This window comes from Acomys minous (assembly GCF_964271855.1).
Source record: "Acomys minous genome assembly, chromosome: 1".
NCBI classification, from domain to species: Eukaryota; Metazoa; Chordata; class Mammalia; order Rodentia; family Muridae; genus Acomys; species Acomys minous.
In genome coordinates, this window is record NC_140483.1 from 156,011,285 (window position 1) to 156,036,163 (window position 24,879).

General features: G+C 44.6%; 1 protein-coding gene across 5 annotated transcripts; it reads right to left on the bottom strand.

The window, feature by feature from the left end:
- Positions 1-23,414, bottom strand: TEX48 (testis expressed 48). 5 transcript variants are annotated; one of them, XM_084777025.1, is made up of 6 exons: positions 23,354-23,414; positions 13,825-13,921; positions 13,098-13,217; positions 10,165-10,275; positions 2,444-2,512; positions 1-349 (listed from the first exon to the last, which is right to left on the bottom strand). In XM_084777025.1, exons 2-5 carry the CDS (start codon positions 13,826-13,828, stop codon positions 2,445-2,447), a joined length of 303 nt encoding a protein of 100 aa, XP_084633151.1. In that variant the 5' UTR covers positions 13,829-13,921; positions 23,354-23,414; the 3' UTR covers positions 1-349; position 2,444. The 5 variants fall into 5 exon arrangements, with proteins under 5 accessions (XP_084633151.1, XP_084633150.1, XP_084633147.1 ...); XM_084777024.1 differs by lacking the exon at positions 2,444-2,512 and having other exon boundaries at positions 4-349; XM_084777021.1 differs by lacking the exons at positions 1-349; positions 2,444-2,512 and adding an exon at positions 8,758-8,978.
- Between the last annotated feature and the right edge of the window lie 1,465 nt (positions 23,415-24,879).

The window sequence follows — 24,879 nt, forward strand, 5'->3', positions numbered from 1 at the left end:
AGGAGGAGCACATCCTCTGATGTGAACAAGGACTTTAATTGCAGTCAGCGGACCCCCTCCCCCGGTGTGTCAGGAGCCGGAGCGACTCATGCTGGTGGCACAGGGATGGCTCAGACCTCTTCCCTCCTTGCAGTGGAGTTTCTGAATCAGTCTTCATGACTCCTGGCCACTTCCTTCTTCATCCTCATGGAGGCCCTCCAGCAGCTGCACAGCTCAGAGCCTATGGCATGCTGCCCCTAGAACCTTCAGGGTCTCCTAAGGTCACATAACTTAATTGTTGGCCACTTGTCGGAGGAGTTGAACGTATGTCTCCTTTGAAAACCATTTTGATGAGCACTTAGATTCATATCTGAAAGAATGGGGGAGAAAACAGTTTGAGTAAAGCTTTGATTAGGAGTAAGAAGCCTAATGCCCTACCTCGGATTTCTCTGATTGTTCATGGCTCTAAAAATAGCGCTGGAGACCTAGCTTAGCTGGTAGAGTGCTTGCCTAGCATGCACGGAGATCTGTGTCTAGTCACAGCACTGCATTAAATGGGTGTGATGGTGCATATGGGGGCAAAGGGATCAGTTCAAGGTGATCTTGCTGGTTAGTTTCTGTCAGCTTGACACAAGCTACAGTTATTTGGAAAGAGGCTACCTTAATTGAGACAGCACCTCCATAAGATTGGCCTGTCAGCAAGTCTATAGAACATTTTTTTTTTTTTTGGTTAATGATGGATATGGGAGGGTCCAACTATAGGCCATGCCACTGCTGGGCGGGTGGTCCACGGTTGTATAAGAACGCAGACTGAGCAAGCCACGGATATCAAGGCAGTGAACAGCACTCCTCCATGGCCTCAGCTTCTGTTCCTGTCTCCAGGTTCCTGCCTTAGGTCCCTGCCATGCCTCTCCTGAGTGATGGACTCAGCTGTAAGCTGACATAAACTCTTCATTGCCAAGAGCCATGGTCTTTATCACAGCAACAGAAAGCAAACTAATATAGGCAAACCTCAGCTAAATAGTGAATCTGAGGCCAGCCTAGGCTACATGAGATCCTTCTCAAATAAAACAACTCCCAACTAAAACCTTAGATTCTGCTGCTTCGAGCTAAGATTAAGCCCAAATGATGCTAAGAACTTGAGATTTGATCGGTTGTTTGTTAGCGCAACATAATCTGATTCTAATACACACACACACAAAAAGCTTGCTGAGTACTTTGTTTGGGCCACAGTCTAGGTACTTTTATGTCTCAGTTCACCTTCCAGCCACCGGTCCAGTAGATGTCACTTGCATTTTGTAGAGAAAGAGGGCTGTGAGCAGCACACTCAAGCTCCCAAGTGGCTGATTTCAAGCTTCTCACTAGGATGGTAGCCAAGGGATCTTCACTAAGAAGATCCAGTATCAAACACCTACTAGAGTCTATAGGTAGTTTGGTTACAGGTTTGGGTAACCCCCTTTCTGTACCCACAAAGTCTCAACGGGTTCCAGCCAGAAGTGGCCAGAAAGACCAAAATCCCCAAGTGGGAACTCAGGCGTGAGCCCACGGTCTCCTGTGTAGACCTACTGAAGGACCGTGGGTGTTCCTGTGTAGACCTACTGAAGGATCGTGGGTGTTCCTGTCGGGACCTCCTTGGAGAGTGGTAGCCAGCAAGGTTGGAAGTAGAATCGCTACCCTTGCAACAGCAACAGAGGATCTTGGATGCCATGCTTTGGAGGTGTTGGGAAGAGGAAAAGGTAGCGGGTCCCTGGCTGGGTAGCCCCAGCTCCAGAAGCCCATTGTTGTTAAAGCAGTGGGTCATACTGGTCCCCTCCCCCACCCACTTTCAAGCCTCTTGTAGCTTCACTGTGACCTCCTGAAGCAAGGCCACCAGGCTGAGGGCCAGTCCTTCCCTGTAGAAGGGTGGTAAAGCCTGTATTCTGGTATTGCTCTTTCAGTTAGCAAGTGGTGATGGGCTTGTTCCTTACAGTTCACTGACTGGGCTCTTTCCTGAATAAGTCCAAGACTGTAACTGTCACATGTCCATTTATTCTTTATCAGGTCTACTGACAGAGGTCTTTAGCATATGCCACCTGCGCACAGATTTTAGGAGTGTTCTTGCCTTGCTTTTGAATAGTCTGTGCCAGGTGGGCCTGCAGTCCCTGAGTCTTCACTTCTCATCAGGGAAGCAAGAGCAACAGTTTAACCCAGAGGAACATGTGTCTTCCTGTCCACTGCTGCTGTCATGGTGATGGTGGGTGTTCACAAGCAGTCCCTCTGGTCACTGTCACCTTTTTTCAGGGGCCTCTGGTTCTAGGGTATTCCAGCTAGGCTTAGGTCCGAGAGAGCAGGCTCATGAAGCTCATTCAAGTTCTTGCCTCACTGCTAATGGCTGCGTGGCTGTGGGCTAGCTCATACTTGTCTCTGGACTGATGGCCACAGGATGTCTCCCCAAGGCTCTGAGGACCCCAGGCCTTATGCCTACCTTATTCCCAGTCTCCTCTCTCTCCCCTCCATGTCATGCTCTCCATCCCTCTTCTCTGTGACCATGCCCCTGTTAGAGATGGAGGGTAACAGGTGGGTTGATTGGCTCAGGGGAAAGCAGCTTGCATGAAAATGCCCTTCATGAACAGACTTTATTAGGAGAGATATCTCAGGACCATGGGATCCATGATTGAGCCTTGAGGTGGGAGAGCATTAGAAAGAGGCAGTACGTTACCCCGGACCCTGCGTGATAGCACTAGAGACAGAGAGAGAGAGAGAGGTTTCCATTTAGTACCTGGGAAGGTGCTTCATTGAGAGCCATAGCTTAAAGGAAGAGAGATGGCAGCCATGGTCAACATGATGCAGGGAGGCCCAGAAGAAAAGAAACTTTCAGAGAAAAATCCCTGAACAAAGGAAAAGAACTGACTTTATAGCCTATGGCATAGCAGGAAGGCCTGCACTGTGTGTGATTGAGGTCATCATAGCCTATGAGACAGAACACATTGAGGTGCCTGGTACCAGGCAAGACTAGAGATTAGGGGCTGTTAACATACAGCATGACTTTTTAACTCTCACAGACAGTGGTGGAGGTGGGTAGAGATTGAGAATGTAGAAGTGAACAGACATGATTTCAAGCTGAGGGGTGCAGCCTTTCAGAGTGACCAGAATCTTAAAGGGGCAGGCCCATGATCTCACAGGATCCACATTGCTATGTTGAAATGTCAACCGTAGCACATCATTTCTACTCTCTGGCATCATCGTTGGGCCCTGGCTTCTCCCTTCCTTCCCAGTCTCCTCCCTGTCCCTCCCTTCTCCTCTGGGTATTTGCATTGGCTGCAGCTGCTCTCTAGCTTCCTCAGGTCAGTCAGATCATGTAACCTCCTACAACCTGCTAGTAGCTTCCACAATGGCTGTCAATGTGACATACTTGGGAAGACAGAACCTCGATTAAGTAATCACACTCATCAGACTGGCCTGTGGGCATGTTTTTTGGCCATGTTCTTGATTGTTAGTTGATATAGGCAGGTCCAGCCCAGTGTGTGCAGTGCCATCCCTGGACAGGTGGTTCTGGGTTGTGTAAGCAAGCTTGTCCAACACAAATATGAGGAAGCAACCCAGTAAGCAGTTCTCCATATTTTCTGCTCCAGTTATCCCTGAAGAGTGTCTACTTGGGCTTCCCTCGAGGATGAATTATAAATCTGTAAACTAAAATAAGCTCCTTTTCTCCCCCAAATTGCTTGCTTCTGCTTAGGGTTGTTTAGCACAGCAATAGAAAGGCAAAGCAGAAGAGCCTCCTGTGCCATGTAGGATAAGAGCCCGTCCTTGCCTGGGTCTTCCGGAGAAGTACAAGCTGCCTTATCTGACTGTGTCTGGCCTATTCAACCTACTTTTCTCACTTGTGGCACTTCTGTTCTACTTCCCGGAGCCTTATTGTACTCTAAGCCTGCCTAGAATTTAGTCATTTGCATGTGTTCAGGCCCTTTGGGAAGGCAGCCCAAGGGTGGGGGAGATGGGGGTGTTCTTTGTCTCCTGTGGTGGTGTGGTGTTGAGTGTAGATATAGCTCATTGCCATTGGCTGAATGGATGAATGAGCCTGGATTTATCTTGCTTGGATCCTGCACAAAAGTAGATGATGTCACCAGGAAGCAGCAAGAATCACTTTTAATCCAAGAATGCCACAATTAATAGGACACTGTCTTATTCACCTGCCATGCTCACTGACAGTTTTGTGGATGACTTGTGGGGATTTGCATTGACCATCTACTGACGGGCTCCACTATAACCCTAGTCTGCTTCTCTCTTCTTCCATTGCTCCCTCTCTGGGTGCAAGGCTTATGTTGTATCTAGAATCAGGAATGGAGAACCTCCCTCACCCCGTTGCCCTCCTTACAGTTAATCACTATTGAAAGCCTTTTGATTCTGATCTGTAGACATCTTCATTCGCCATCCTATGTCTATTGCCCTCCACATGCCCACTGCCCTCCTCGTTACCGGGATGGCTTTTGCCTCATGAGCCCAGCTCCCTGCCCTGGTCCTTTGACTGACTCACAGATAGATGTGCCTCTGCGAACTCTCTTCTGTGAACTCACAGGGTACCCTGTCCAGCTGCCCTGTGCTTGCTGCAGGTTCTGGCCCTGCAGATGTTGCCTATTACTTGCTTGCTGTTGGCTCACTCCCTGCTATGCAGCATAGGAACTCACCATGGGGGTCCAGCCTACCCTTTCCAGAGCTCCCCCTTTGCCTTTCCACCTGTAGCTCTGTCCATTCCTCTGCCCTATATTCCTTTCTTACTCCACGTTAACCTCAACAGGAAGCCATTCTTGTATTGGGGGAATCAGGGTTCTCCTTTGTGGTCCTTCTTTTGGCTTTCCCAAACTGTGGGCACTTACCTGTCACTGCCCAGTGTCTGCCTAAACCCTAGCATGTGCCTCTGGGTAATTGCCAAATAGTTTTTTGCCTATGAAAGGAATCTATGATTTGTGTAATTATCTAATTAGAGATAGGTTCTCTCTATGCCGTTCAAGCTGGCTTAAACCTTTTTTATCTTCCTGTTTCATCCTTTCCACTTCTCTGACTACAGGTGTGTGACACATGCCCAGCTAAAACATGATTTTGAGAAATTATGCAGCAAGTATCATCAGCACTTTGTGGGTTCTGAATCAATGGATTCAATCAATTATGAAAAAGTTCTGAAAAAATGTGCATCTCTGCTAAGCATATACTTTTATCATTTCCTAAGCCACAGAATGTAACAAGTGTTTTAATAGCACTAGACATTGTAAGTAACCTGGGACACTTTAAAAGGAGTGTTTTTGTGTGTGTGTGTGTGCGCGCGCATGCGCGCACGCGCGCAGCTTAGATGCAAATACTATGGATTTTTATACATGGGCTTTGGGTGTCTATGTGTTTTGGTATCCAAGGCTGCTTTGGGGCCAGTACTCTATGGGTACTTAGAAAGTAGTATTTATGGAGGTTTATTACTGGTACCAAGTCCTGTGTAAAGTCCTGAGGATGCTGCAGTGAGCAGGAGCAATATGTTTGCTCTCAAGAGACAGGAATGGATCACCATCACCTTTGGATCCTTGGCTATACCATAACTCTGGCTAGAGTGGGTTGAGTTAGTGCCTGGAGCTCCTCTGACTGTTGAGTGACAGACACTCAATCCTTCCCAGTCTCCCTTCCACCAGTGGGTTTTCACTTCCTACTTGTAAAATGTCCTCATTTGGGACTTTGCCATTCAAGTTAATGCCAAGAGAGCGAGCCTCCCTCTGAGGCATGCCCTGGTCCTTTGACTGATTCACAGCCAGAAGATGTGCCTCTGCAAACTCTCTTCTGTGAGTTCTTCGAGAGCTGGTCCTTGACATCTGAGGCTAGTTTTTCCTTTGTTACCTCTGTATATATGATGCAGGAACTGAGTCTCAGAAATGTGACTTGTCCAGGTATCACAGCCAAGAGGAACAGCTGGGACCTCACTGTTTTCTTTTCTATTACTGGGGATGGAGCTTGTGCCTTGTCCATGCCAGGCAAATACTCTACCACAGAGCTGATCTACCTTAACACCATGTGGTGGTGTGGGAAGCCAGCGTCCCTGCAGTTTCCTGCCTCACACTGTAGGCTCCTCCAGAATGACATGTGCAGGAGCATCTGGTACCCTGAGAGCTAATGATGGGGGACTACATAGTAAGGCCTCACCTGAAGACTGACAGAGTCAGATCTTTGTTAAGCACATACACTTTTTAAAAAATGCGTGTAGGCTCTTAAGTTCTACAACACCTTGCTGTGTGGTCTAGAGCAAATTTTCTCTCCTTGAAGCTCAGCTTACCTCTCTGTACAATGGGGTTGATAAAACCAAATTGTTGTGAGGGTTCTATATACAGCATGAAGGTTAAAGGAGCCTAGCATGGCATCTTGCACATAGTGCTTATGTCACCAAAAGATGGCGGCACAGGAGACATGGGCTAGTTTTTGTAACATCTATGCCTCTCTTAGATGGATGCAGGAGCCAAAGAGGAAAGAGAGCCTTTATCTTGTCTGCAATGGGCTGTGAGAGAGCATGAGATCTCTAGAGATCCCATACCACACTCTCCAGATGAAACAAGGTCACTGTTGAGGTCAAGCCATGAGGCTTCTAGAGTTAGGGTAACCCTTAGGGAGCCAGGAGCCAGAAGGGGAAACGGTGGGTGGAGGCCAAGGAGGGCTAACCTCTGCTGTTGGTGGCAAGTAAATTGGTGTCCGGGAGTGGAGACACGGTCATCCCTTTAGTGCAGAGAGATCACACCTCCCACTCTTAAGTCTCACCTTTAAGCTTCTCTCACCTGCTGCTGGCTGAGTGAACAGTAGCCTGTGATGTCACAGAGCTGGGACCTGGGGAATGTTGGTGACAGGGGTTCTGGGTGCAACCATAGTGCTGGCAGGAGGGAGACTTTCCACTTTGTATTAGGTTGTTGGAAGGGGTGTCTCCTGTCCTTAGGCTAGCTAGGATGTGTTCTTCTGAGAGAGCTAGACCTAGACCTACTGTGTAAACACAGATGTAAGTTAAGTCCCTGCCACCGGCCCTCCAGCTGAGTTTCCTGTGTGAGGCCCCCTGGACACTCAACATGGCTGCCTTTCATCTTCATGATGTGCTAAGTTGAGCATCTGTCCTTCTATGACCCAAAGACATGCCACTCTGATTGAGCCAGTCACAGCACAGAGCATTGAAGCAGCTGTGGCAGGGAGGGAGCTTGAGGCTCGGCATTGCTTTGAGCTCCAGGTGGACACTATTGCTGTACTGACATTACAGATGAGGAAACTGAGGCACACAGTCCTCAGTCTGAGACTGAACATCTTTGCGGGTTAGGCACTGTCTGATTTCTTAGTTCTTTGTCCACCTGGCAGGGAATATCTGTATTGCCTGCTGCTGCCACTTCTAATCTGTCCTGGCCTGTCTGTGTCAGGAACATGCTCAGAGCTGATAGACTGTCCTCATGAATTAGACTAGGCCCACCAGATGACTGGGATTACCTTCACCCAAAGGTTGAAGGTCACACATTAGCAACCTTTTTGTGCCACAATCCTCTTCCACAAGGTGATGCAGCGTGCTTACAAGTTCCTGGAAACAGAGGAAAGGCACTCTCCGGTGAAGGGCTATTCTGCCCATCCCCCACTTTAACCACTTGTATCAGGATACAAACCAAATAAATTCCCAATTCAAGAATCAAGGAAAAGAGCACAACTGGTTAGATGGCTTAGTAGGTAAAGGTAATTGCTACCAAGCTTGGCCACCTGAGTCCAGTCCCTGACAAGTCATGGAGAGAGAGAGTTGATCCTTGCAAGTGGTACTCTGACCTCTGTGTGTGCATCCTGGCGTGACCTCTCCTAATAAACAAGCAATAAAAATTAAGACAAATACAACAAAGTAATAAAAATTGTCTAAGATTAAACCTAGAATAAAATAACACTAAAGAACGAAAGTTAACAAAACCAAACTAATAAAACCTTTTAGAACAATATTACAAACAAATAAAGTGGAAAATCTTGGTAGCCGGAATGAAATCAAACAAGTGACTTTTGTTTTTATTTCTGTAGTATTAGAGGTCAGTCCCAAAGCCTTCTATATGCTAGGAAAGTGGCCTGTTACTGAGCTTCCTACTAAGGCCTTTCAGCAAGCCATCTGACTTTTCACTCACTGGGGACCTGTGTATCCACACCTCCTGATGGACCTATTAGGGAGGGTACAGTACTCCTTCTGGGCTACTCCTGCTTCAAATAGGAAACTTGGCTCTGATTCACTGGAAATATTAGGTAATTTTGAACTGCGAGACAGTTGTGCCTGAACCCTTGAAATGTGTGAGACTTGAGGACTGCGTGGAATCCATGGCCTTAGGTGAAACAGCTCTGAGGCATTTTGAGACAATTGATAGAATCTGAAGAGGATTGGATCAGCATGAGATGTTTTGGGTTTTGGTTCCTGTGGGAGTAAAAGGAGGATGTCCTTGTCTGTAAAAAGTGCTCTGTGAAGGATTTAGGGAAAAGGGAAAGATGCTTGCTCTCGGATCATTCAGGAAATAAATAAATAAATAAAGTGAACGGGGAAATGTGTAAACCACTTGGTGAATCTGAGGTAGTTTCTCTTTTCTTTTTTTCCCTCTTGAGACAATTTTTCTCTAAGTTTGAAATTATTTCAAAAGCTACTCATAAAGTCAGATTTTTTTTGTAGGTTATTTAGAAGTGACAACATAAGAACTGATATTTATAAGGTATGTGGAGAGGCAAAGAGCAGGGACACATCCTCTGATGCGAACAAGGACTTTAATTTCAGGCAGCCCCCGCCCTCCACCCCAGGCTGTGTCAGGAGCTGGAGTGACTCATGCTGGTGGCCCAGGGATGGCTCAGACCTCTTCCCTCCTTGTGATGGAGTTTCTGAATCAGCCTTCATGACTCCTGGCCACTTCCTTCTTCATCTTCATGGAGACCCTCTAAGCAGCTGCACAGCTCAGAGCCCACTAGTACCCTCAGGGTCTCCCGATGAGGCATGGCTGGAAGGCCCAGTATTTCTGGTAGTAGAGGTTTAGATTTCTTTTAGGGTATCCTGTTTGTATATTGTATGCAGTCAGCTCTGAAAGAAGGAAAGCATGCTGTTGGCTGAAGGCCTTTGAGCTAGCCTCAGATGGACTGCTATGGTCATATGCCTCTTAGATGGATTACCAGATTCCATGAGTTTTGTGGGAGTGCAGACACACCCCAATTTAGCAGGCCTAGCATTGTCATGCATGGTGGTGTCACTGACAGCAGAATGTCTTGCCAAGAACAAACAGGAAACAGGAAACTTGGGCCCATCCTGGCTTAAACACAGATGGTGTTCACCGGTAGGCTGCCGCAAATCCCTTTCCCAGTTGGCTCTCAGCCTACTTGGGTGTGGACAGGCCAGAGAGGCCCTCAACTTCCCAACTCCGTTTAAATAGAACAGGTACACTCTTGTAGGAAAACTTATCCTTCAATAGGCTCCTGCTTGAAATGAGAGCTTGATTGACAGGTTGTGGGTGACCCTTACCTGTCAATGGCCCCTGGGGACCAGGGGGCTGTATGAGGCCATTTGGGCACAGGACAAATTTCCCTCAACATGGTTGCCTTTCTTCTTCATGGTTTGTGCCACCGTTCTAGGTTGAATGTTTGTTCTGCCTTGACCCAAAGACATGTCACCCAAACTGAGCTATGCTCAGCCCACCAGCATTTTCAGGTATTGGTCATTTGACATGTTCCTTGTCGGGCTTGATGGGAACATCAGAGAACAAAACCAATGTAGACCTGCCAGTCTGGAATTCAACGTGTAGCCTCCAAAGTTGATATTTATCAGAGTCACACAAAAGGCACTGTTGTTGGCGCACACCTTTAATCCCAACACTGGGGAAGCAGAGGCAAGCGGATCCCTGAGCTGGAGGCCAGCCTGGTGTACCCAATGAGTTCTAAGACAGCTAGGACTACACAGAGAAACCCTGTCTTGAAAAACCAAAAGACCACCATCGTACCTGGGGAGGGGGGAGAATGTGGAATATCTTCTCAGACCTGCACCTTCTAATGCAATACTTAACTTGGAAAAGAATGGCTAAGTCCCAGATGCTGTATTCTCCACAGCGTCCTGTGGGTGTGAATACGGCTAAGTCACATACCCACAGGGTCTGGCAATCAGGACAGAGGCCTCCTTCTCAGAGGCCACTGTCGGGATTTCACTTTGGAACTCACCTTCCAAATCACTGCTGCTGGAGGAGCATTTCTTATCTTGGCCAATGAGGGACTGTGCATTAATGCGCTTGAGATTTTCTTTGCTTAACTCATTCTTCCGAGTCTGTGAACCTGACAACGAGAATTCCGTGTGGGGAGGGGGGCGGGGAGGTGGGTTATGTGGGAGGGAAGGCTCAGCCAATCATAGAAGTGAGGGCATTGAGCCAGCCTAGGCAGCACAGAGGTGGATATAATGGGATGAGGAAGAAATCTGAATCTATTTCTCCTTTGAGCAGGTGCTGAACTTAAAAATAGGCTTTTTTAAAAAAAAGCATCAACTTTTCCTTTCTATTTTTAAATGCAATACATATCCATTACAAAAAGGAAAAATATTACCAACTCCTCATCTCCCAGTACTGTTTTCCTTAAGCAAATTTCACATAGCTCATCAGATTGTGTGTCCTATGTATGTAGCTCATTTTCTTCAAATACGGTATTAACATTTTTTTCCCCATGTCACTACATTAAATAGTAGTAGTTGTGCAGTAGTCCCCTTTATTTAACCCTTTATGGGTTATTTAACCAATGGACTGTTGTTCTATGTCTAGAGTTCCCCCCCACCCCCACTTCTAGTTTTACTACTATAAAGACTATATTTTATTTACTATATTTTATTTACTATATTTAAAAAAAATAAAAAAACTATATATATTTTATATACTATAAAGACTATATTTACTACTATAAAGAGTATATTTTAAGCCTTTATGTACTTGTAGAACAGTGACAAAGAACTTCAGAGACAGGGTGAGCTCTCCGGAGCAGGTGCGACAACAGCTTTGCCACTGGCTGTGTAACTCGCGTGGATCGCCTCTGTGCACACCTGCACCTGGGAGCTCTTGTTTGGGATCATAGTGCCCACCTTACAGCTGCAGTAAGATGGAGAAACGCTTGTCCCAAGCTCATGGTGGCATGGTAGAGTTGAACAGTGCTGCACACATGCAGATGAACCAGAGGTTGGACACTATCATTATTATCTTGGGAAAGAGCATTTGTATTTTTAAGACTTTGTTCTTCATTTTATTTTATTATGAAACTAGTTTCAGAAGCATCTTGAAAGTTCTCATGGGCTTCTCTATGTTCCTACCATGAGGATTTTTTTTTTCCTGCCCTTTGTCCAGTCTCATCTGTCAGTAGGACTGTGGCAGACTTCTTTCTATCAGTGCTCTGTTATGTTCTTGTGAGTGGTAGATTTGCCTACTCTTGATAATAGTGAGCTTTTTTTTTTTTTTTTTTTGTCTCTCAGAAATTCCTGGGTTTGACCCCTATCTTTTCTGTCCTGAGTCATTAAGAAGGCTGTCATATAAACTGGAGGCTGGAGTACCATCTCTGTTTTCCTCTCCTTCCCTGATACAGAACCAAGGGTGGGGGTCCTCATATTTTAGAGGATAGAGATAAGAAGGAATGGTGATGTGTCCTGGGCTTTGGTGATGAAGAAACACACACGCTTGTGTTGTGAGCCATTGGGACTTCAAGGCTTGTTAACAGAAGATCTTACCCAGTCTTCCCAAACCTGCCCATTTCTATTCCTTTCCCACTACCTGTTTTGTGCCAGGCCCTTATGTTTGTTGCTTTATCTCACATCCCCCATGATTCCTCAAGTGTATTGTAAATATTCCCATTTTACAGGATAGGCTAGCTGAGGCCCAGACAGGTTAGGTGACTTGCTCAACCACACTTCTGTGGCAGAACTGAGATTCAAAGGAGCATGTCAGATCCAAAGGCAGGGAGTTGCCCTGTTGCCTTATTCTTTAGTTGTGTTCCTCACTTTACAAAGTGTATCCAGATTTACCGGGAGACCACACAAAAACACAGCTTCTGACTCAACAGGTCTGCAGCAGGGTTTGAAGATGCACTCTATTTTATTTCAAGACTGGGTCTCAGAGAACTGGAGCTGACCTTTAGCCCAGGAAGTACTAGAGGACGACCTTGTGGCTTTCATCTCCCTTACTCTACCTCCCCACAGCTGGGATTGCAGATGTGTGCCACCTCACACTTTTGCCTTTAATGTGGTGCGAGGATTGGACCTAGGGTTTCAAGCATGCTAAGCAAGTCCTCTTTTCAACCGAGAGCTACGTCCTCAGCCCTAAAAATGCATTCCAAGAACCTCTCAGGACACACTAGTGCTGCAAGACCTCACTCCACACTTTAACTAGGAAGCTCCCTTGTCTCTTGGGTTTGGTGCTAGCTACTCTCCTCCATTTTATTTTAGCTTGCATTTTTTTTTCTTCACTCAAAAGATGAAGGATTTATCTTCCAAACCACTCTTGAACCTAAGGCTACAGAGAGCATCATGGAGGAGGGGAAGAAAGACTGTAAGAGCCAGAAGGTCAGGGAGTTGGCTGTGCAATTGTATCTCTTAGTGATTTCAGCAGCTATGTTTATATAGTCTCTCCAACATAACTGTCCAAACATGATCTGAACAAGGAAGACAGCAATAGACACGTCCCAGTGGATGGGAGAAAGCCCACAGACTCAACCCAACCACAGGCAACTAAAGGATGCTGGTAGCTAGAGAAACAGCCTTTCTTAGGGAGGAACACACACCGATTGGTTATCCAATACCAAATGATCAGCCCTGAAAACATACATATAAGTAGCCTTATACAGACTGAGCGGGTTGTACTTATTATGTATTTAGAAATATGTGTGTATATCCTTATATGCATGTAACAATTAATGAAAAAAGAGGCCATGAATATGAAAGAGAGCAAGGAAGAGTTATATGGAGAGCCTGGAGGGACAGAAAGGAAGGTGAAAAGGATGTAATTCTATTATAATCTCAAAAAGTAAAATAAAAAACAAGAAAGAAATCTGGAATCATCTCAGTATGAAGGTGATAAATGAGCTGAGGTCTGGGGAGGCCAGGCAGGATGTTCTTGTCTGATACCTACTGTAGGTTGGTGCCTGGATCTCTTGAGTTTGACTGGGACTCTTGGAGCTCTCAGTGACAGGTTCTGCACAGTCCCAGCAGCAAAAAGAGAAGATCTTCGAGGCCAGGGTTTGGTGGGTTGCTGCAGGAGGTAAAGAAATGCAGACTAATGGATCTTTGCATCTGAATTTTCACATTATCTGTTAGAAATTTTCTGTGACTCTGTGGTCAGGAAGTCCAGTTGGTTCTTCTGTGTAAGCTGCTGGTAGTGGTGATGGGGTTGTTGTTGTTGTTGTTGTTGTTGTTGTTGTTATGTGTGTGTGTGTATGTGTGTGGGGTATACACACATGTGCTCATGTTTATATGTACAGGCCAGAAGGCAACATTAGGTATCTTTTTTATCTATTTGGCTGTCTGACTATCTGTCTATCTGTCTATCTATCTATCTATCTATCTATCTATCTATCAACCACTTATTTTTATTTTTTTGACAGAGTTTCTCAGTGGACCCAAAACTTGCCAATTTGGGCAGAATGGCTAGCTAGCCACTCCCATGTACCTTTCTGTCTTTGCAGATCCCCAGTGTTGGGATTGCATGTGTTCCTGCCGTGCTCGAGTTTTTATGCGGATGTTGGTGCCCAGACTCAGGTCTTTATGTTGCATGGCAAGTACTTTACTGATTGAGCCATCTGTCACCCATAAGCTCTCTTTTAAAGACATTTTTCTTGTTCTATAGAAAATTTCCTTACCCATAGAGAGGAAGTGAAGGCTTTACTCTGCCAGCTTTGTCTGCAGTGGAATCACTGGTGCTGATTTTGTGGCCAGTTCATCAGGCAGGGCTGTTTCCTAGATGAACACAAGACCAAAGCTGAAAAGTGCTAGTCCTTCATCTGCGTCTACACTAGCTAGGACCTCCTGCAGCCGAATCCTAACTCCTGCAGAAGGAGACTACTGGTGAGCCACTTTCAGATAGCTCTGTGGTCTACCCCATTTCTAGGTACATCTTCTCAGTGGATTTTTGTCTATTTGTTTGAGACAGGGTTGTTTTTTGTTTTTGTTTTTTGTTTTTTTTCTGTGTAGCACTGGCTGTCCTGGATTCACTCTGTTGGCCACCAGGCTGGCCTTGAACTCACAGAGCTCAAAGGTGTGCCCCACCATACCAGGCTTTTGGTAGATTAAAAAACAACAACAAAAACAAAAAACAAAAAACAAAAACCAACAAACACACAAACAAACAAACAACAAAACTCAAGCCTCACAGTGTGTGGAAATCAGGAATGATGATTCCTATTTTACATAAACAGAGTGTGAACTATGTGCAAGGTAACTCTTAGGTGGTAGGTTTGCAGTAAGTGCTGAGTCAGTGGTCATTTCACTTCTGTGCATTCCCTTCAGAGCTTGTTGTCTCTAAGTTATCCAGTTCCCTGCCACAGGAGCATGGCCAGAAGTGCATGGTCATGTAGGTCTAATCCTTGGTGTGTACATTTGCCATGTAGCTTTGAGTAAAGCCCCACAATGGTAAGAGGTAAACTTGGTGATCCCTCCAAAGATCTTTCTTGTGAGAATGGTATAAGGATGAAGTCTTATTTTAGTCCTAAACTCCTTTTATATGTCATTTATTTTAGACCTCTAGATATGTCACATTCTTGTTCTGTGCCAAAACTTTCTTTTAAGGAGCTGTGACCATAGTATTGAGTAAGTGTTTGTCATCACACAAAACTCACAATGTGAGATGCACCCTCTTTACTGGCACTTATTATTATTGTGGTTGTTGTTTTTTTATTATTTTGACGGCTGTATTGGTCTCAGCTACTGACATGTCTTGTATGAATTAGTTCAATAGTCTCCTAACTGGTCTCCCTGTTTCTTTTACCATTAATGATTAGTACAAAAGCTAGGATTCTCATGTTAGTATGCATTACGTAATACTTCTGCTCAATATCTCTGGTGGTAGAAAGAAAAGCACATAATAAAGAAATATAATGTTGGAGAAAGAAATGGCAATCATGAAATAGAAAGCATTCTAGTTCTAAAGAGCAGCAGTTGCAGCCTAAGTTAGGACTCAGTGAGTAAAGACACTGGCCTTCAAGACTGACAGTCCAAGTTCAATCCTCCGGGCACACGTGGAAGAAGAGAACCAAGCTGTCCTACAAGCTGTCCTCTGATCTCCATATGCATGATATGACATATGGCACATAGTGTTTGCTCGTGTGTGTGTGTGTGTGTGTGTGTGTGTGTGTGTGTGTATACCTGAGTATGCATGAGTATATACACACATATATATACATACAGGAGTATATACACACGCAGGAGCACACACACACACACACACACACACACACACACACACACACACACACACACACACACCAAAAACAGTATCTGAAAGAAAAACGTAGAATATGATCAACAACAAACTCAATAGTAAAGATACAGGGAATCTTAAGGGATGGAAAGGACAATAGAAGTTACACAAATGGAAGTAGAGAGTGAAAAGCTTTTTAAAAGAATGAGAAAACCAGCACTGAGCTGAGAGCTGCTGTACAGCTATTATGTTCAGGGCAGGAGGGAGGGAGGTGGGCCATTTGAAGCGTGAATGACAGGCTTCCCTCCCCCACGTTTGAAGAACACTGACTTAAGTGCTCAGAATACAGCAAACATAAAAATGTAATGTTACTTCTCAGCACATAAAAGTAAAGGAAGGGGAAAAAAACCCCTTCAAATTTCACAATCAATCTAAACAACAACAACACAAAAGACACAATGGCATATAAGGGGAAAAGCAAGAATGACAGTTGATTTTGCATCAGAAACAGTGTGAACTAGAAGACAATGGAGTAACATCTTGAATTGTAGAAATAAAGGCCCCAGGACATTGCTAGAAATGCCTTTCAATACTTATGATAAAGTAATGGCATGTACAAGTAAACACAGTAAGAATTTATGCTCAGAAGGCTAAGGCTATAAAACACATTCTAAAAGTTGGCAGGACTTGGGCTGGAAATATGTACCTAAAGAAAGGGATGAGCAGGAAACAACAACAACAGAAAAGATTTTTGCAAAAGGTTTCTCCCTCTCCTTTGTTTCCCCTTCCTAAGAAGTCTTTGGCTGTTTCTTAGGTTTCTCAGAAGAAAACCCGAAGTTCCTCCCTGGCATCACATTTCTCTGCCTCTCCATACTCAGCCGCCTCAAAAAGCTCTCTGCCTTCAGTTCTGGCACTTTCTTAACAAATTCCAGTCAAGGCATACTGGCTACTTTGTTGATTGAAAACCTACCAACCTTGTCTTTCCTCTCAAGTTTTTGTTTGAATGTTACTGTTTCCAGTGAGACTTCCTTTTCCACCAGAGTGAAGACCTGTATCTTTCACGTCTCCTCCCTCTCCCACTTCTCTGCCGTTTTCTGACTCATATTCACTTACTGTGTTTTTACAATCTGCCTTCCTTCGAGGTCACATCACAGGAATGATGCATTTGGTCCACTGATTGTTTTCACTGCTTGTTTCTTAATATTGGTATACAGTATGATGTGGACAGTCAGTAAATGATTGTCCAGTAAGTGAACCAGCATCCAGTTCCTCTTTTTCTTGGCGGTGTAAACTCTAGAGGAAGTAATAAATTAGGTAGTAGTTTTTGTTCTAGCACCATCATAACCTAGGGGACAACCTTGTTATGTGCCAGCCTGAATTCTGGTTGACTTGTGACTCCATCTTGGTTGTGCTCTGTTTAATGGTGGGAGCTATTTTCCCTCCCTAACTACTTCAGATTAAATGTGTCGTGTGTCCGTGCTCCCCATCTTGCATGATGGTCCTCCTATTCATGTAGACTCACTTAGATTGTCAGCCTCCTACAATGCCTCACCAGTCTATGGGCTTTGATTTCCTAGTATCTTCTCAATCTGTCACCATCTATAGCCATTTCCCTTCACCAAAGCCACAGCCACCATCGCTCCTTTCCTGGACCATTGCTTGGCCTTTCTCATAATAACACAGCTAAAGTGCAACTCTGATAGTATCAGTCTTGTGCTAAGGTCTTCAGAGCCATCAATCCTGTAAATGTTCTATTTCCTTTGATGATGGGATCAGTTGAAAGCTGTACCTAGGCTTTACTAATACATAGCTTGGGCCAAGCTCAGAGTGTTTCTATCTAAATATTCCTAATCCTTGGCAGGAATCTTATCTCTTCCGTACAATCTAATCTTCTGCAAGCCCTAATAACCTTAAAGGCTTCCTACCTCCTGCCTCCAAGTGCTAACCTAGGCCTAGAATGTTTTCAGCCTCAGAAACTTACTTCTGAATAAATTCACCCTTTCCAGTTCTTTCTGAACTCTGGCTGGCTGGTTCAACTCATTTGTTCTGGCACAAAGCTCCTCTCCATGCTGGCTGACTCAACCTGACTTCTCTCAGATTCTCACTGAATTGTTCTGCTTGGAAAAACTACTTCTGAACTCCAGACTGAACTGCACTGAAATACTCTCACTGAACACAACTGAGCTGTATGGTACTGACTACATGAACTCTCTTGCATTCCTGTACTGTACTCTACCTCTCTCTACTCTCCTTGTGCTGTTCTTAAATAGTTTCTCTTTTCTGTCTGGTCTTGTGAGAGTTAAGGTGTGACTATATTCTAGCCAGAGGGATTAAAGGTATATACTAAAGTCATGTCTGTATTCTAGCTGGATCACATAGATCTAGGTCTTCGGATGTGATCCCTTGCCAAAGTAGCCATGTTTCTGGATTAAAATTCCTCTACAGATCCAATTCCTTCTGTGGCTCTACTGTTAGTCTCTTCAGACCGAGTGCCTCTGTTTTTTGCTCACCACACTGTAGCCAATAGAGACCCTGGGTGACCAGGTCTCCGACTCATACTTCTGCTTAAGGATCTGCTTCATCTTATACCTTTACTCATCAAATTTTAGCCCTCAGCCTGGCTGTTACAGGAAGCTTCCTCTTACAAGTAGGATGAGCTTTCATAGCACTTCCCTGCCCACCTGCTGCGTATCTCATGTCACTGTCTGTTACTATACAGTGCATGCTTAATTCATGCTCATTGCTACATCACAACATGTTGAAAACACTGCATTGCGACTGTTTAGTTGTCAACTATGTAGGCAGTAACCCAAGAGTGTTTTTCTATTTGGTACGTATTTTTGAGAACCTACTATGTTCCAGGTCCTTTTTGGTGCTGGATATTCAACAATGAGCAACAACCACAGAAAAAGATGGACAGATGTCTTACTCTCCCAAAGCCGGTGGTAACAGGCTCTTTATTTCCCCCGTCCTTAGTATCCATGCTGGTACTCTAAAAGTACTTGAACAAACACGGACCTTCTTTCCCTTCTCTCATCTGATCTTTAAGTTTTTACACATAGTGATTCTTTACGGTGAGATACACCCAGCAGGATAGACACACGTGTCTCTATGGACCTTGGACCAGAGGCATGGTAATGAGCTTAACCTCACTTCCAACAGTCTTTTTGGTTCTGCTGCCTGATGAGGTTTTGTTTTTTTGTTTGTTTTGTTTTTCACTGAGCTCTTTTCTACTGATTTATTTTTCAGGATTCATAGCAATAGAAATGTGTATAATATATGCTTAGGTCTTATGTTTAGGAAATCCATCTTTCAGCAAACAGCCTTGCCATTAACCTGTCTGATCTTCTGCTAATTGTTTTACTTTCAATTTTCTTCACTTAGCCAACCACTTGCCTCATCCATATTGCTTTGTTTCAGGTTGCCTTGCACACATGACCTGCACAAGACACGCTTTCCCAGGAAAGAGTGGACACATAGGTCTGACAAGCCCCCGGCACAAGTCAGCCAGAAGGGTCCCTGGTTGAACATCTGTCCGTGTGGTGGCCTGATTACTTAAAGGAAATTGTTGATACTTTGGCTTGAGCTCTCTGAAACCTTGATAAGCACACACCCTGTCTTTTAAAATCATGAAACAAAGTCACTTCACTTAGCCTTGTTCCCTAGAGTGACTTCCAGGTCACAAATCATGTGGTCTCTTCCAGATACTACTTGGTTAAGTTATTTAGGATATATACAAGTACATAATTCTTTTAAACTGGTTTTAGTGTAATCTTCCTGTTTGTCACAGTCCCTCTATATTAGACTTGCCACCTCTTCTGAGAACACAGCTCCTTCATACAACCCATACTCTATGTATTTGTAATTTTACTTAATAAATGTCCAAAATTCACCAGATGATGTGGATTTATCAAGGATGTTATAAGAACTTTTTGTTTTGTTTTGTTTTTGAGACAAGCTCTCTCTATGTAGTCCTGGCTGGCTTGTAACTTGCTATGTAGACTAGGCTTGACCTTGAACTCATAGCGATCCCCCTGGGTTGGTCTCCTGAATGCTGGGACTAAAGCCACATACCAATACTCCTGGCCTATTATGAAACTTCGGATATTAAGAACAAGGGATTTCCAAAGGGACACTAAACACAAGAGAAAAAAATTCCTCAAAGTACACATCCCTCTACTTAGGGCTTCTTGCCTGGTATGCTCTGGTGAAGAAAACAAAGGAAGAAGAAAGAACAAAAGAAAGTGAAAGATCACACTCCCACTTAAACCTTCTGAAACCTACTTTCTTTGCATCTTTCCCCACCCAACTTATACTTCACACCCACATATACTTTTTTTTTTTATAGCTCCCCATGGCTGCCTACTCGCTTCAGGTACCCCCCCTTTTTTTTTATAGACCAGAGTGCAAATATCTAGACTCTTCTCAAATTTCAGAGCAGTAGAAAAAGACTGCATCTAATTCAGGCTTCTGTTAGCCACTCACTGCCCTGGAATCTCATGTCTGTGCTGATTGTGCAATACTTGCCCAGCAACGATGAGGGGCAAGTATTTAAAAACAGGGTGTGAAAGACAACAATATCTAAATAGCTAATTTTTGTGTAACTAAAAAAAAAGTAAAACAGATTTGAGAAACACCTTTGAGGACAAAGTCTCTCTTAAGATGAAAATGAGTCAACATCCCAAGAGTTTTCAAGGAATATTCTGGGCTAACCAAGAGGTTTGTTTTCTATAAAAAAAGGCCCTGGCCTAAAATAAGGTGTGGTGAATAGGAATGGCCCCATAGGCTCATAGATTTGATTGCTTGGTCACCAGGGAGAGGTACTGTCACAAGGTGTTGTCTTGTTGGAGCAGTGTGTCACTGGAGCTGGGCTCTGAGGCTTCAAATGCTCAAGCCAGGCCCGGTGTCTCTCTTTTCCTGCTGCCTGTGGATCAAGATGTAGAGCTCTCAGCTACCTCTCCGCACCTCATCCTGCCTGTGGACCACCATGTTATGCTTTCCATCACGAGGATAATGGACTACACTTCTGAAACGTAAACCAGCTCCAATTAAATACTTTCCTTTATAAACATTGCTGTGCTCATGGTGCCTCTTCACAACCATAGACCACCAACTAAGATGGGATGCAGGAAAAATAACCAGAAGGGGAAGGATCATCATAGACATCTGCTTGTTTCCCAAGAGCCCTAAAATGCTATCTAGAAATGATGCTACGGCCTTCCTGATTTAATAGATGACTCCTGAAGTTAAAAATCCCTGTTCTTTTAGAATCTGGAATTTGTTGGTAAAGGGACTTAATAGCAGCAAAAGTCTACTGGAAGAGCCAGTGCTCAGTGTCAGGATGTGCTGGCTTTCCACTTCTACCTAGCAGTGCTCCTTTGAGATGCAATGTGTTCCTACCCTGCTGCAAACTAATAGTCTTGTGTAATATGGAGCAGTAGTAGAAATGCTTACTTGTGGACAAGGTTTGCTCTTACATTGGGTGCCAGTCTTTCCAATGTCATCAGTGATTAATCGGTCTGTGCAATAAACACATAGGCGATGTAAGTGGCTGACTCCCTGGTACCCCTGGTGGGCTGTGTCTCCTTACACAGTCGGGAAGACTAGAGCCCTTGACCATCTAGCTTATTTTCTCTCACTGTAACTGACATAGTCATGCAGCAGACACCCTGATTTATAACTGGGCAACCTAAAAGCTTGGCAGGTGTGGGTTGTATTACAGAATTTTGTATTTTATTTCGGCCCACTGGCGTGCTTATACCATTGCCAGCATTTCATGTTGTATCTCCACAGGTGTAGTCAACCTAGAGCTCAGCTAAAGGAGTAGGCAGCCTGGTCTTTGAAAGTAGATGGCTGTGTCTAGATGTCTAGACAAACACAGGTGATTCTGCAAAGCCCCCCCCCCCTTTAAAGTAAGAGTCTCCTTAGATAGCCCTGGCTGGCCTAGATTATTTCTTCTTTTCTTCTTCTCCTTCTCTCCTCCTCCTCCTCTTTTCTTCTTCTTCTTCTTCTTCTTCTTCTTCTTCTTCTTCTTCTTCTTCTTCTTCTTCTTCTTCTTCTTCTTCTTCCTCTTCCTTTTCTTTTCAGCTTCTCTTCCTCCTTCTTCTTTTCTCCTTTTTGGATTTTTTGAGACAGGTTTTTTTTCTGTATAGCTTTGGCTGTCCTGGAACTCTCTGTAGACTATGTTGGCCTCCAGCCAAGAGATTCGCATGCTTCTGCCTTCGGAGTGCTGGGATTAGAGGTGTGCGCCGTGTTGCTGCCACCACCACCTGGCTTGTCTTAGCTTCTTGATTGCTGTCTGTACAGTTTTTCCTGATTCTTCTTAAGATATTTAAGTCATGGTTTGTTTCCTGCCTTTCAGTATGTGCTTGTTTAGAGCCAAATGCTTCTTAAGCACCTCTGGTCCAACACAGCATGGAAAGAGATTGAAAACAAGCTGAGAAGAAACAATGCTGCCCGATCCTCAGGCTGGAAATCTGATCTTCGTGAATGGGAAGATCTAAGGATAGCTGGTGATGGGAGTGAAGATTTGGACAAGCTTGGAGGACCTCTCCTGTGGGGAGGTCAGCCAGAGAGGAGAAAATGGTATCCACGAATTCTAGGTACAGAGCTGTAAACACTCTGACAGATGATCACCTGTTATCTATTAATGAAACTGCCACTGGCCAATCTGAGGGAAGAGTTGCACACTGGTGTCACCTCACAGTAGAGGGTCCCAGATGCTCAAGCACCCCTCATCTCTGGAATCACAGTAGTCCATAACCTAAGTGCTTCCCAAGACCTTATTCACTGGCCCTTAAGCTCTGCTCTGTGTGTGGTGCAAACACAGCCCTCCACTTAACTGGAAACAAGACTTCATTTCTGTGTCATATGTTGATCAGGAAACTCTCCTCCAAAGTAGCTTATGCACATACAAGAAAACACAGATGCTCAAACTCTCCCTCTCTCCTAAACAGTGGCTTGCTTCACACTGCATTGTGTACTTGTCCTTTTCAATTAAAAATAGACCTTGGAGATTACAGCCAATGGTTGTGCAATAAGAAATTAGAATGGGGGTTGCCCTAGATGCAGGCTGTGTCACTCTCCTTATCTTTACCTGGAAATCTTGAGGACAGGGAATTGTAAACTGCCCACTCCCCTTCAGAATGTCTAAGTCTTTTTAAGGAGACCAGCAATGCACTTACAAGCTCATTATCTGGAAAGTAATTCTTTTTTCTAAGGACTGGGCTTGAACTCTCTATATAGCCAAGTATGACCTCACATTTCTGATCTTCCTTCAACCACCCAAGTGCTGGGATTAAAAAGTGGGTGTCACCATTCCTGATTATGTAGTACTAGGAATAGCAACCAGAGCTTCATGCAGGCCAAGCAAGCATTCTACCAAAGGATCTACAGCCCCAACTCCTTGGGGTGTAATTCTATAAGATCACTAAATAGAAAAGTGCAGAATGTAGAGCTCCATATAGCCTTAGCCTCTTGATCTGTAGAATGGGAAATACCATCTCCAGCAAAGGGGCTCATGAGGACTAAGGGTGATGGAAAAGTAGCCAGCACAGCTTTCTGGCACACTGTGAAACCTCCCTATGTAAAATGTTGGTGTCTAGGGAATGGAGGATAGTGAAGGCTTTCATGCAGTACTATGGCCCTCCTCTAGATGGGGCCAGGAGTCAAAGAAGAGGCTATTGGCTTTCCCCCAGGGAACTGTGAGCTTCAGGCTTCTGCAGACCCCAAAGCATGATGGCCAGATGAAACAGGTCATTGGGGTGAAGCAGGCAGGATTCTCGATCTGGGGGAGTCATTTATGGTCAGTCATTCAGCATGGGTGGGGATGTAGCATTCATAGAGAGAGACAGAGGGTGGAGGCCAAGGAAAAGTGGCATCTGCTGCTGGTAGCAAATGAATAGGCATCCTCAAATGTGGGGATACCACCATCCCTGCACTCAGATGTCACCCTTCCGACTCTTGGGTCTTACCTTTGAGCCTCACTCACTTGCTGCTGGCAGAGAGGGCAGGAGACTGTGATGTCACAGAGCTTGGAACCCAGGACTGTTGGTGACAGGGGTTCTGGACTGGACCATAAGGCGGGAGGAGAGAGGCTATTGTGATCTGCTGACCTTCCCTATAGTGGTCCCTCCCTCAGTCCATGGAGATGCCAAGCTGTCCACCACTGCTCTCCCTCAGGGCACCAGAATACAAATTCTTCTGTCTCTGTGGAATACTTTGAGGGTGTCAGGCCAGAAGGGGGCACTACAGGACTAGATCTAGAAGCCCTGGGACAGAGTCTGTCTCCTAACATCTCTGGCTATGGGCTTCATACCTCAGTTTCTTCTTTTGTAAAATAAGAATAATGTGGCTATCAAATGACATCAGAGTGATAAACATGGGGCAGGTGCCTAGATGCTGTAGCAACAATTCCACAGAAGGGGAGTGGGGATAACATGTAAATGTAAGTAACATTTCTTCCCAACCTATCTTCCAGAAAAAGAGGAATTGATTTCTAATGGATTCCTGGAAAATTTCCCACCCTATGGGATGGGCTTTCAGTTCCCTCATTTGGGACATCTTGGTGCTATTTAGGGAAGTCACATCAGGTTAAAGCTCTCTATTGGTGTTGTCTTTGTATGCCTACAGATGTCATGGTACAACAGGAGAAGAAAACACATAACCCAGTGTTGGGGGTATGTGCTAGAGGGCAGTGGGAATTGAACAGATTTAAAGGCAGTAGTGGCAATAACAGTGGCAGCACCAAAGAGTCTCAAGTTTGGCTGCCAATCAGATTCACTTTCACCGTTGTTGAAACTCAGACTGTTTGGGTTTATTCCCAGATAAGTCAGAATCTTTGGGATTCTAGAAAAAGGGCATTAGTATGGTGTCAAAGCTTTCCTGGTGATCTCTGTGTAATCAAGAGGTTCTAAATTGGGCCTGAGGAGATAATTGCTCACTATGCAAGCATGAGGACCTGGGTTCAATTCCTAGGACCTATGTAAAAATGCTGGTATATGTATAATATACACTAATATATAAACAATATGCTTAGTCTATTTTTTTCCATATGTGTACATAGGTAGGTTTCAAGGCTGACCACTTTGTATTGGATAAACAATTAGGGGCTCATGTTTACGGGGGGGGGGGGGGGGGCTAATTCTCCCTCAACAATCATTAATTACCTGAAAAAAAAAACCCCTTAGTATTGGAATTTATTAACTCCAAATCAATCATTTTACTTTAAAAAGAATTCTGGCTGTGGGAGTGTGCATTTTAATCCTAGTATTGGAGGTGGAGAAAGGGGCTGCTGGCTGGTTATTCTAGCCAAATTGGTGAGCTCCAGGCCAATAGAAACCTTGTCTCAACTGTAGATGATAACCTGAATATAATGGCCCATGCCATTAATCCGGGACTCTCAGAGGCAGGCAAATCTTCAAGGCCTGGCCAACATAGTGAGACTCTGTCTCAAAAAGATAGACAAACGAACAGCAACAACAACAAAAAAACTAGGTCG